General features: G+C 40.3%; 1 protein-coding gene across 1 annotated transcript in view; it reads left to right on the top strand.

Annotated features, from left to right (window-relative positions):
- PHLPP2 (PH domain and leucine rich repeat protein phosphatase 2) overlaps positions 1 to 11,571 on the top strand; it is a 60,686-nt gene extending 49,115 nt beyond the window's left edge. Inside the window, exons 14-19 of the mRNA XM_016164464.2 lie at positions 519 to 681; positions 904 to 1,034; positions 1,661 to 1,771; positions 2,592 to 2,786; positions 4,191 to 4,422; positions 6,514 to 11,571. Coding sequence (XP_016019950.2) covers positions 519 to 681; positions 904 to 1,034; positions 1,661 to 1,771; positions 2,592 to 2,786; positions 4,191 to 4,422; positions 6,514 to 7,668 — 1,987 coding nt within the window. The 3' untranslated portion in view covers positions 7,669 to 11,571. The remainder of the gene's footprint in view (positions 1 to 518; positions 682 to 903; positions 1,035 to 1,660; positions 1,772 to 2,591; positions 2,787 to 4,190; positions 4,423 to 6,513) is intronic.
- The last annotated feature ends 940 nt before the right edge of the window (positions 11,572 to 12,511 follow it).

Below are 12,511 nucleotides of genomic sequence, written 5' to 3'. Positions count from 1 at the left end.
GTCTATAATAAGCACTCAATAAATGTTTGGTAAAGATGGAGTATGTTATAAATAGGTAATGGTTGAAATTTAAAACTGAAAGGAGTCTCAGTGATGATTTAGTACAATTTCTTTCTAGCTGAGGATATTGATATAAACTTACATTAATGTACTCAGTCTTTGGAACTAGTTAGTGGCAAAGCAAGTACCATAACTAGTCTACCAACCCTAGGCTGATGTTTTTATTCAGCCATTTCCTGTAAGTCAGATAATAGGAATCTGTTCCCACAAGATCCAGCAGCTATAAGAGAAACAAGGAAAGCTTCAGCCCCCGAAACACACTGGGGCATATTAGGCCAAGATTCAGCAGGAGCAGTCACCTTGGTGAGCCCTTCCTTTTACTGTTGGTGTCTGATCCTTTCATTATGACCAGTCACCTGGCAGTGAACCAAGTGCCTCTGTATGCTGTGGCTGCTATTAAACTTGCTTGGCAGCTGCTCATTTGGGTGCAATGTGATATTTTGGCATTTCTTTTTCAGCAAACTAAATAAATTGGAGCAATTGGAGGAACTGAACCTAAGTGGCAACAAGCTTAAAACCATTCCCACGACTGTGGCAAACTGCAAAAGGCTGCACACCCTTGTTGCACACTCTAACAACATCAGCATTTTCCCGGAAATACTGCAGCTGCCTCAGATCCAGGTACTTCTATGTGCCGGAATGATGTCCTGGGGGAAGTGGCAGGAATGTGAACGAGGTTGATCTCTTTTCATAGGGAAGAAGGAAGTGGCAGTTTGGGATCACAGTGTATTTAGTTGATTCTTGGGAAGAAATTAAGTTCCTTTAGAGGATATAATAGGAGATTAGTGTTAAGGAGTTAAGAATTAACTACTTATGACGTATTTTAACTTCTTTTCCTCTCAGTTTGTAGACCTAAGCTGCAATGACTTGACAGAAATCCTGATTCCAGAGGCTCTGCCTGCTACCTTACAAGACCTTGACCTCACTGGAAATACAAATCTGGTTCTGGAACACAAGACGCTAGACACATTTAGGTAAGAAAAATTTTGAAATTGAATCCACATGTGCTCTGAATCCGCCCAGCCATGTGTAGGTCTTCTTAAGGACTATGGAGCTCGCAATTATTTAAAGGAATAGAATGAATGAAGCCAGTGAGCCCCTGGTTCTGTTCTTTGATTCAGCTATGGATGGATGTTCCCTCCAGTAGTCGGCCCCTTTATGTTACACTACTGCTCAGCCACACACTGAATATCTTTACGTGGCAGGCGTAGATACTTCAAGTGACACAAATCACATTACACTGCACCATGTAAGAGTGCAAGCTCACTCATTGTACCAAGACTCCATTGTATCAAAGTACTTAAAATAAGCAGACCATTTACTGAAACTTAGAAATCTTTGTCGTGCTTAGTTTTCATTAAAATGAATGGCATCAGTTCCAACAACATTTGGCCCCTGTTTCTTCCTCCTACCCCTTTTTTTTCCTCTCTCCGCCTTCTTAGCCAGTGGATCAGCCACTACTTTCGGTCACAGTCTCTCTGGTGATGAATCTTGGTCTGTCAATAGATTATTTTATAAAAATATATATTATTGTTGGGATTGTTTTTATAAAATACAAAAGTATGTACAGTTTAATCTTTCCATCTTCCACTTCCCACAGCCATATCACAACCCTGAAAATCGACCAGAAACCTTTGCCAACCACTGAGTCTACAGTTACATCAACTTTCTGGAGCCATGGGCTGGCTGAGATGGCAGGGCAGAGGAATAAGTGAGTATCTCGCCCATGGAGACCGAGAAAGAAAAAAGGAGCTCCTGACATCTGGGAACTGATCTGATGCTGAAAGCCGGGCCGTGTTGCTCTTCTATTAAATATAAACAAATCACAGAATGCCAACATCAGATAAGATTCCTCCGAGACCACGATCTTGTGAGATGAAAATAAGACGAATGCACAAGTGTACTCTCTCGTGGCTAAAATGGGTGACTGCGACTTGCTGTACCAGTTACAGCGGTGTCCTTGTGCTAATCTTTTCCTGTAGATAAGATTTATTGAGACGCCCAACAAAAATTGCCCTTGCTTTCCGACAGCACCCAACCTAGTATGATTTTCCCCTTTCTTTAGACCTTCCCCAGAACAACCCAACCAAAGCCCAGGCCCGATACAAGGTTTTCGCAACACCTTCTTACCTCTGTACCCCAGAGTTCCATGGTGTGCATTCTCCCTGCAGCTCATAACAAACCCAACTTGTTCCACCACAGGTGTGTTCCTGGGGGTCTTTGGCTCAAGAATTTTGACGTGAGTCCTTAATCACTACTAAGAGAAAACATTCAGTCTTTCCAGCCTCTGGCAGCATTGCAAAGCTAATATGTGTTGCCCATGAATGTGGCTGAATCTCCCCATTTCTTATGAAATCAACTCTTTCAAATGCTGCTTAATTATCTTATGTAATGCTTTTTTTCATGTGTAGATTAGGATTTACTACTATTCTCCACCCTCAGTCAATACTTTTTTAAAGGAGGTTCCCCAGAGAATAATCCTTTTACCAATAACTTTCTTTGATATTTGTCTTTTCATATTTTTGTGATAGGCTGTGTGTATCTGCCCTAGCTGTGGATAACTTTGCAGAGGGGGTGGGTGCTGTGTATGGCATGTTTGATGGGGACCGAAATGAGGAGCTCCCGCGCCTGCTCCAGTGTACCATGGCAGATGTGCTTTTGGAAGAGGTACAGCAGTCAACAAATGACCTAGTTTTCATGGCTAACACCTTTTTGGTGTCTCACAGGTAAGCAGGTGGGTTGAATAATTCCTCTTTTGGAAAATAAATCTCACTAAGCCAGAAGGTCAGGGTCTAAATTATAGGTGCAGGATCAAGAAGAGATCTTGCTCCTTCTGCCATGACCATTCTCTGTGTCAGCGTGGATTGTGGGGACTTTGGTTCTTTAAAGAGCTTGTGGGACTGTCTATGATCTCTCTATTGATCCCAAAGGCTGCTGAGGATCTGGAAAGCCCAGAAATCATGTATAAAAGGTTGCGTGTGTATATAATGCATTTGTACATTTGGAGAAGGATGATGGTAAGCTTTTATAAGCTTCTCGAAAGAGTTAGTGACCTACAAAAGATTAAGCACTGATCAGGTCCAGGTGTTTTAGATTACATATTGAGATTTACCAACCAATCTCTAAGCCACTTAAGGGCAAAAATCCTATATAACAAATTATTGAAAATTTTAGTAGCTAATGGAGCAGATTGCACATCATGTGGGCTACATAAAGGATATGTACAACTGAGAGGTCGTAAATATAATCAGGGCTAAAATGGGACAGCCTGGTGCCCAATATAGTTTTATCTCTCATTATAGCATAAAACAAAGAAATTGTGAAAGGAGTCTATTTTTCAGTAATAGAATTGAGCTGGGAACTTGGCAAAATAGAGGGTTGGGGAAAGAAGACTCAGTTTCCGAAGTACCTCTCAAGAGCTGAGCACTGTGCCAAGCATTTCTCATACTATATCTTTAATTTGCAAAATAAGCCAAAGAGGAGGGTATTTAGCAGAAAAATTTGTTAGAGAAATAACTTGCTGAGGATCTACGGCCAGTAAAGGGCAGAGCCAGAATTAGAAACCAGATCTTTTTGATAGAATCTACTCTGTACTTACCATTGTGTACCAAGTGTTTGGGGTGGATGCCATGTGTATGGGAGAAATACAAGGGAAATTATGGCCCTTCCTTCAGGGAACTTACAACCTAAGCAAATGGTTCTCAATGTATTGCTCTAGGACCAACAGCCTCAGCATCACTGTAAACTCATTGGAAATGTGGATTATTGGGCCAGCCCCTTACCCACTGAATCAGGAACTCTGGGGTTAGGGCCCAGCAGTCTTTTAACAAGTCACATAGGTGATTCTGATGCTCTAAAGTTGAAACTATCGTAGTCTGTGATCAGACACAAGCAGAAGGCACAGAGAAAGAGGTTCTTTCACTATATCCCACCCTTTGTGTAAAATTCCTTTTCTCAGCTTAGGATGGAAGGCAGAACTCTCTTTACCATCACTTTGAGGATGAGGCTGGTTCATAGTCACGTGGCAGGAGAAACAAGGGAATTGCAGATATGAAGGACCAGCACTTTCTTCTAATATAGCTACCATGTCTTCATTTTCTTTGTCTTCATTTTCTTTTCTTTCTAAACAGAAAATTAGGAATGGCTGGTCAGAAGCTAGGTTCTTCTGCTCTCCTTTGTTACATCCGTCCTGACACTGCCGATCCAACAAGTAGTTTTAGCTTGACTGTGGCCAATGTTGGCACTTGCCAAGCAGTCCTGTGCCGAGGTGGGAAACCAGTGACCCTCTCTAAAATCTTCAGCCTGGAACAGGATGCAGAGGAAGCTCAAAGGGTGAAGGACCAAAAAGCCATCATAACAGAGGTGAATCTCACTTTCCAACAGTCACTTCCACTTCCCAAATGTAATGAATGCTCTTCTTCATAGAGGCAGCGGAGGTCCATTTTCCTCCTATCAAACCTTATGAGTTGTTTCCAAGACAGATAATAGTACTAGAAGAAAATCTAATGAGCAGTTAATGACAGGCAAAAGGAAAAAGCAAATTAATTGGAAAGGAAAAATTCTAAATTGTGATCCCTTTAGATGTATAGCCAGCATGGAAAATGAATGTAAATGTCCCCTTTAGTTAATTTCCAAACAGAAGAAAAAAAAGTTCTATAGTTTGACATCACTCTTCTGAAATTCAAACTTTCAAAATATTTTTCCTGTTTACATTGTATGTGGTTTAATATGGTCTAGTGGCTTTTAAATAATGAAGCATCGGTATCTACTGTTTTTTAGGTTTTCTCCTATTTTAGAAATTAGCGTGATATTTTTGTTTTTAAGAGACTTTAGCAATTACATGTGGACATTGTTTACTGCAAAGCAGAATTCTCTTCAGATCTTTTGCCCATTTTTAATTGAATTGTTTCTCTGTGGTTGAGTTTTAAGAGTTCTTTGTGAATTTTGGAAACAAGTCACTATCAGACATGTGTTTTGCAAATACTTTCTCCCAGTCTGTGGCTGGCCTTTTCATTCTTTTAATAGTGTCATTTGCAGATCAGAAGTTTTTAGTTTTAATTAAGTCTCACTTAAGTTTTTTGTTTCATGGGTCTTGCTTCTGGTATTGTATCTAAAAACTCATTGCCAAACCCAAGTCACCTAGATTTTCTGTTATCTTATAGAAGTTTCATGTTTTACATTTAGTAAGTCTATCTGCTTTGAATTACTTTTTGGGAAAGGTATAATAAACTCCATGTCTAGATTCTTTTTCTTTTTTCTTTTTTTTTTGGAACATGAATGTCCAGTTGTAGCAGTATTTATTGAATAGACTGTTCTTTATCCATTGAATATCCTTTACTCCTTATCAAAGATCAGTGGACTGTTTTTGTGGGTTCATTTCTGAGCTGTCTGTTTTGACAGAATTCTGTATAAGGACTGTCCATATTAGATTTTATGCAAGGAAGCCAAAAACCAAAAAAAGTATCACTATAATGTGGTTGATACTATGAAGATTCTGGAACTATGAGGCATTAGTCTCAGGAAGGTCTTTCGGTCAAAACAAACAAAAGAATGAAAGATAACTTTGTTTCTTTAGTCTTTTTACAGACTTTAGATAATGTTTTGATTTTTCTTGGGGTGGCATCCTAGACAATTAGGATATATTTTTGCAAATGTTATTTTAACCACAGACACTTATTATTTACTTTTTATTTGCTAAGCACTGTAATTTCATTATTTAAACTTCACAATAACCCCCTTGAGAGAAGTACTTTTATTTCCATTTTACAGATGAGGAAAATAAAATTTAGAGTTTGTGACAAATTCTGGTAAATGAGAGAACTAGGATTTTGACTGCAACTATGAAATAAATATATTGATGGCTTCAGAGGTTTTGTTTAGTCTTATCTTGAAGTCAGTATAGAATATCAGACAGATGAACATTTCCGACCTACCACCAGGGTTCTTTTCCTCTATGTTTAAAATTGCATCAGTTACGACTTGATCTGCTTGCTATTCATTCTCGGTACAGTCCTTACAGAGTAGGTCAGTTATGCTCCAGATTTCAGAGACTTTCCTTTTCTAGGCTACATAACTTTAGAGATCTTTAGCTATAAAGAAAAGGTATTGGCCATTTAATATCTTCCTGAATCTTCCAGTCCCAACTGTGCTTATAAATGGGGAAATCATTTTTAGTGACTCGGCTGAGTTTGGCCTCTCTGAAAATATTAGTGATGGAGAATTAATGGCAGTTCTGCTTATTATTTTTCTAACACCTGTTTCTCTAAAGATATTCTGAGGCCTGTACTTTTTGTTGGAGCATATATCTTTTGGGATGAGGGTGCCTTTTAATCCTTAATTTCAGTTGGTTTTAACTTCAGTCATCTAAACTATTTGGTGTAATAACCATATGATATTTTGTCGTTGTATGTCATCGTTGCTTATTTCTTAAAATTTTCATTCTGCTGCCTCTAGGATAACAAAGTGAACGGGGTGACCTGCTGTACCCGGATGTTGGGCTGTACATACCTCTACCCCTGGATCCTCCCAAAGCCCCACATATCTTCCACTACACTTAGCATTCAAGATGAGTTGCTGATTCTGGGAAACAAAGCATTGTGGGAATACTTGTCATATACAGAGGCGGTCAACGCAGTACGCCATGTACAAGACCCATTAGCAGCTGCCAAGAAGCTGTGCACATTAGCCCAGAGCTATGGTTGTCAGGACAATGTGGGTGCAATGGTGGTTTACTTGAACATTGGTGAAGAAGGCTGCACTTGTGAGATGAATGGGCTCAGCCTCCCAGGTCCTATGGGATTTGCTTCAACCGCCACCATCAAGGACCCACCCAAGCCAACCACTCCTTCCTCCAGTAGTGGTATTGCCTCTGAATTCAGCAGCGAGATGTCCACTTCAGAGGTGAGCAGTGAGGTGGGGTCCACCGCCTCTGATGAACATAACACCGTCGGCCTGGATGCCGGCCTGCTTCCAAGGCCGGAGAGGCGCTGCAGCCTCCATCCAGCGCTCACCTCCGGGGTTTTTCAGCGCCAGCCTTCTTGTGCGACTTTTTCAAGTAACCAATCCGACAATGGCCTGGACAGTGATGATGATCAGCCTGTTGAAGGGGTGATAACAAATGGCAGCAAGGTGGAAGTGGAAGTAGACATCCACTGCTGTAGGGGAAGGGATCTTGAGAACTCGCCCACTCTCACTGAGAATTCTCCTGCCCCGTGTCCTGAGGAACATGCGAGAGGATTGTTTTTTGGGATCCGAAGACAGAACAGTGTGAATAGCGGCATACTTCTGCCAGTGAGCAAGGACAAGATGGAGTTACAGAAGTCTCCCTCCACGTCCTGTCTCTATGGAAAGAAACTCTCTAACGGCTCTATTGTACCCCTAGAAGATAGCCTGAACCTCATTGAGGTGGCCACAGAAGCACCCAAGAAGAAAACTGGCTATTTTGCTGCCCCAACTCAGCTGGAGCCAGAGGATCAGTTTGTTGTACCCCGTGACCTAGAAGAGGAAGTGAAGGAGCAAATGAAGCAACACCAAGAAAGCAGGCCTGAGCCTGAGCCCAACGAAGAGGATCGGACCGAGCTCCCGGAGGAGTTTGACACCGCACTGTAGTCCTTCCCCAGCGCCCCCAGCGTTAGGGAGGGCTGTGGAGTGCTGGGGCGGGGGACTTTTCCAGACACATTTTGCCTCTGCATTTCTAGACCATAGATGAGGGGTTAGAACTCGGAGCCAAGAATGGTGAGAGCTGTCAGGGTCTTGCTCTGGGTAAGCTAGTCAACACCATCAGTGTTAAGTTTCACGTTTAACCTGTGTTGGAATTCCCAGTCACTGGGAAGGAAGCAGACGTTGCTCGGTATCAGTCCTGCCACCTGCCATTAACCCTTTCTCTCCTAGGATAACTTTGAGAATTTGCCTGCCTGGGCAGGAAAGGGACTATTTCTGTGGAGGAAATAACTGAAGACGATTCCCTTTACTGATTGCTGCTGATGGATCTCTGTGACAGAGAAATCACCTTATGTCTCAACCTAACTGATGGGATGTGATGTGACTAGTCACATGGCTTTTCATTCTTCTCTACGAGAATACAGCCTATCGAAATGACGTTTATTGGAAAATGTAGAACCAATCAAACAGATGATTTATGTATGTTATGTAATGTAATGAGAGCACTTTTCATTGACTGTGAACTTTTTATTTTTGAATCTGCACTCGAGCCAATCTTCTTAGAGGCAGCCCAGCACCTTTGTCCATAGGCAGGATGATCATCGGGTGTTGGAGCCTTCTGCAAGGGTACTAGGAAGGACCCTGGGAAATTGATGTAGCTGGTGGATGTCAGACTGTGAAAGCTCCTGAGAAACTTGGGGGAGTAGGATCTTCTTTGGGGATGAAGATGGAAAAGGAATGAGGATTAAAACTGCTTTCCTCCAAATCACAAAAAAGAATAACTCCTTGACAAATGTGACACCTGCTAGGAATTTCCCAGCGGATCACAAGAGAGGCATTTGGGGATTGGCCTTTTTCCATCACGTGATGGAGTTGGCAGTGAGCCTCCCAATACATAGGGCCAAGGTGGATGCCACTCACATCTAAGTAACCTTGAGCTATAGCAGACAACCTTGAACGGACATGCTGAATGCGAACAGAAGGATGAATGGAGCTCATGGGTTTGACAGGTTCCTTCTCTTACTCTAGAACAGAGGGATGGTTTTCTAAAATGTCGCAAGTGAGCTGAGAGTTCACCTCCTTAACGTTTAACAGAGTACTCTTCTGAAACTGCTACCCACCTCACGTGGTTTCAGAGTACTAGGCTCAAATACTAATATAAGAAAAACTTACGTGAGAAAGCCCTAAGCTTACAGAAAATCTGGTTTACTGTGTTTTTGCACATTCCATGACACCCTAGCAAAATGCAGTTTCTTTCATATTTCTGTTCTGTTGCCTTTACCATTAGAAGATTTACTTAGGCAAATGAATTCTTATTTATTCCTACAAAATTTTGACATTGCTTGATTTTATCCGATGGGTAATGTGCTTTGAATTTCTAGAATACTTTTACAATGAAAAAGAAAATAGAGTGGAACCATTTTTAATTTGTTTCATGAGAAACAAAATGTTAAAGATAGGATTGATACGTACATGTATATATATATGTGGGGGGGGGGTGAATTTTTTTTAAAGCAATAGTAGAAAACCAGATGACCTGTCTACAGATGGTTATGTATCTTCATCTTTTCAGAGGTCCCATGCCCATGTGCATGTTTCAGTGGGGTATACTCTTGAGGGATTCCACACCACTCCAATGGCTGTTTAATGTTTAACCCCTCAAGAATCTGAATTTGAGACCCCACATTGTCAGGTACACTTGACTTCCTTGTGTCAAACTACTGGTCAGCTACTGCAGAATATTAGAACTCAGGTCTTGAATTAGGGAATGTAGTGGTCCATACAAAGTTTTAGGTGCTGTTAGATGGGAACAATAGTGCGTTGCTGCCTTATTTTTATATGGGAAAATGAAAAAAATGAAGGAAACACTCAAGATAATAGTGATGGGTGTTGTAAAACATCTTCTTACACAGACAGCGGAAACTTTGAGTTATGTAATAATATTGTCTAGAAAAGAAAGTTGTTTTGGGAATATACCACTTTAGTAGTATAGTTTCTTAAAACTTTATCTGTGAACTCTCTTCCTATTTTCTCTTTATTACCCCCCCTACTTATTGGAACCACTACAAAACCCAATTCTGAAATGACTTTAACAAAAGTTAAATATATTTACTTTTTAGTCAGAACAACTCTAAAATTCCAAATGTTCTTCTATGTAGTAATATTTATTTTCAGTAAACAGGTTGTATTGAAAACCTTTAACATAGACTATACCAAACTATTTTTAGTAACTTCCTTTAATTCATTTTCCTCTATAATTGCTCTGTATTGAAACAGAGTGGTAAAAAGGCCATAGCCCATTACCAAAAATATACAGAATCTTTTGACCTATAAGGTCATGTACAGTCATTGTGTGATCTGATTAGACCGTCAGGTGGTGAAAGCCAGTAGTCTGTCATCAGGTGAATGTAACCTACTTCCTAGGACATTACCCAGAGGATATGTTCCCCAGGTGGGCAGAGTACCATGATCTCTAGTCCAGAGATTCTGGCCTCTGCATGATTCTCAGGTCTCTGTGTGTACCTCCCATTTAGTAGGACATCATTCCTGCTTATGGGATCAGTTCAGCAGTCCCACGGAAGAAAGAAAAATGCATGAGTCTTGGCAGCCATGGCTTTCTTATTTTCATCCAAATGGATTGGGAATATATTTGAAAATTTGAATGCTGGTATATCATAAAGCAACAGTGCTACCACAGTCATTGAATTACCACTCCTAATACAAGCGAAGGCTTTATTGTACTACTGTAGAGTGTATGTGTGCAATAAGTTGACGAATTCATTTTCCTGGTGTATAGAAGAGCCAACACGAGCAGCTTTGGTAACCATTGGGTGCTATTATAATTGTCTGTAGCGAGCGCTATTTTTCAGGAGATGGAGCCAGTTAGTTAGGTTTGGCTGATCTACTGAATATCAAATGATGCTCTTTCCATGTAAACCTTCAGCGAAAGCAGGTACTTGGAAGCCACAGGCTCGCCTTCTCTATCTACTCAACAATTATTAATGAAGAGACCTCCATAAGGGAGCACTTGGCTGTTATTGATAAATGTACCAATTATTAAATAATTAGTCTCCAAGCCATTCAGTGATGTTTGCAGCATCACTATAGAACTGTCTTGTGTCACTTTTTACTTCCCTCTGGGTGGAGTCTTTCAGACTCCCCCAGTCAGGGAGGCAAGTTCACCTTTCTCTCCAGTTAGTGACTTTTGCCCCGTAGTTGGGTAAACACTTCCTAGATTGAGAAAAACAGCTACAGTAAATTCTGCTCTGTATCCCTCATTTGGTGATCATTCAATCACACATAAGCTCCTTGTATTCTAAATTCCATGCACTTCTCCCAGATGCTATAGGGTTTTCTCTCACTGTAGCCAATGGATGTCATCCAAACAGTGAGTTCATATCTTACAGTTTTGTGCAATCATTGTCGTATTGTAGTCCTAAGACTCATTATAGTGTATTTTTGATATTTTTTGAAATGTGTTAAATTTTTTAATTCAATAATATGAGCCAGAGCATGTTGCAGCAAATCTATTGTTTGTAAAAAATAATAATAACAATAATAATAAATAAAATAAAATGGAATATCTTTTTCATGGCTTTGTTTTAAATGGAATACTTGTTATTTTATAAATACTTTAGCATGAAACTGTAATTTTCTCTCTAACTTGTATGTAGACTTAGTTTCTTAACCAAAAGCACCATTAGAGTTTTTCTGCTTTTTCCAGCTTTAAGGGAAGATAACAAATGAAACCACATTCCATGACACTATGAAGCTATGAGTTAAGGGCAGAATAAATATTTTTGATCACCTTTTAAGCTGAAATAGCAATAAAGATTTTTTTACATTAAGAAACATTACATTCTCTCTTGGTTTATATGTTTTTTTTTGTTTTAAATCCCAAAGACAGGAAATGTGGTCCTTATTTTCATGCAGGTTATTGGCTGACTAGAGGAAACCCAATTGTAAATCTACAACTCCTCTTAAATCATAGAGCTGATGAAGACAGAGGAGCTAAGTGGATAATCTGGCCACCACGCTGGTCATAATTAATGGCTTTGGTATCAGAACTTCAGATATAGTGGTTGGCCTACAAAATACAACATAGGTAAGCATCTAAATTGTTACCCTCCTCTCCCCACATTGGTTATCTACCAAATCTCTGGACTTCAGGCAAGGTTAGCTACTCTCACTCCACATAAAATCCAAGTTGAAATCATTTTTCAGGTTTTCCTCTCATCAAGCAGAATGAACATTTTGAAAGCTTGGTTCACCAGCTGTTCATTGAGCACCTTCAGTGGGCTGGTCTCAACAATACCATCTACTTTAATACCTCGGTTCCTTGAGACATCTCCCTGTTTCATGAGGGCAGCAGTGAAAGGCTCCGAGCATGTTCTCTGCTTTGTGTGATCTTAATTCCTTGGTATACCAGAGGCCACAAGGGTACATCAGTCACTCACAGCACTTTTCAGTGTGTTAGTCATTGGTCCTTAGTTTTGCCTCTGCTACTCAGATTTGACTTTAGGCATGTTAACCTCTCCAAGGCTGTTTTTCTTCTAGACTGTTAAATGGAAATAACAGTATCTCAAGTTGTGAGCTTAGATGATACAAACAAATGCCTCCTTAGCTCAGCAGTGCACCTGGAACACAGTGAGCAGTCAACAAAATGTCAGGTATTAGGTAAGCCACTTAATCTTCTTGAACCTTTGTCTCATCTGTAAAATATGAATAATAAATCTTGACCAGCCTCCCCAACAAGTGACAGGAAATAAGACGAGGCTGGGAACTGCAGACA

This window comes from Rousettus aegyptiacus, unplaced genomic scaffold (genome assembly GCF_014176215.1).
Source record: "Rousettus aegyptiacus isolate mRouAeg1 unplaced genomic scaffold, mRouAeg1.p scaffold_m13_p_14, whole genome shotgun sequence".
In the NCBI taxonomy this organism is placed as follows: Eukaryota; Metazoa; Chordata; class Mammalia; order Chiroptera; family Pteropodidae; genus Rousettus; species Rousettus aegyptiacus.
This window is presented reverse-complemented; position numbering and strand designations above follow the sequence as displayed.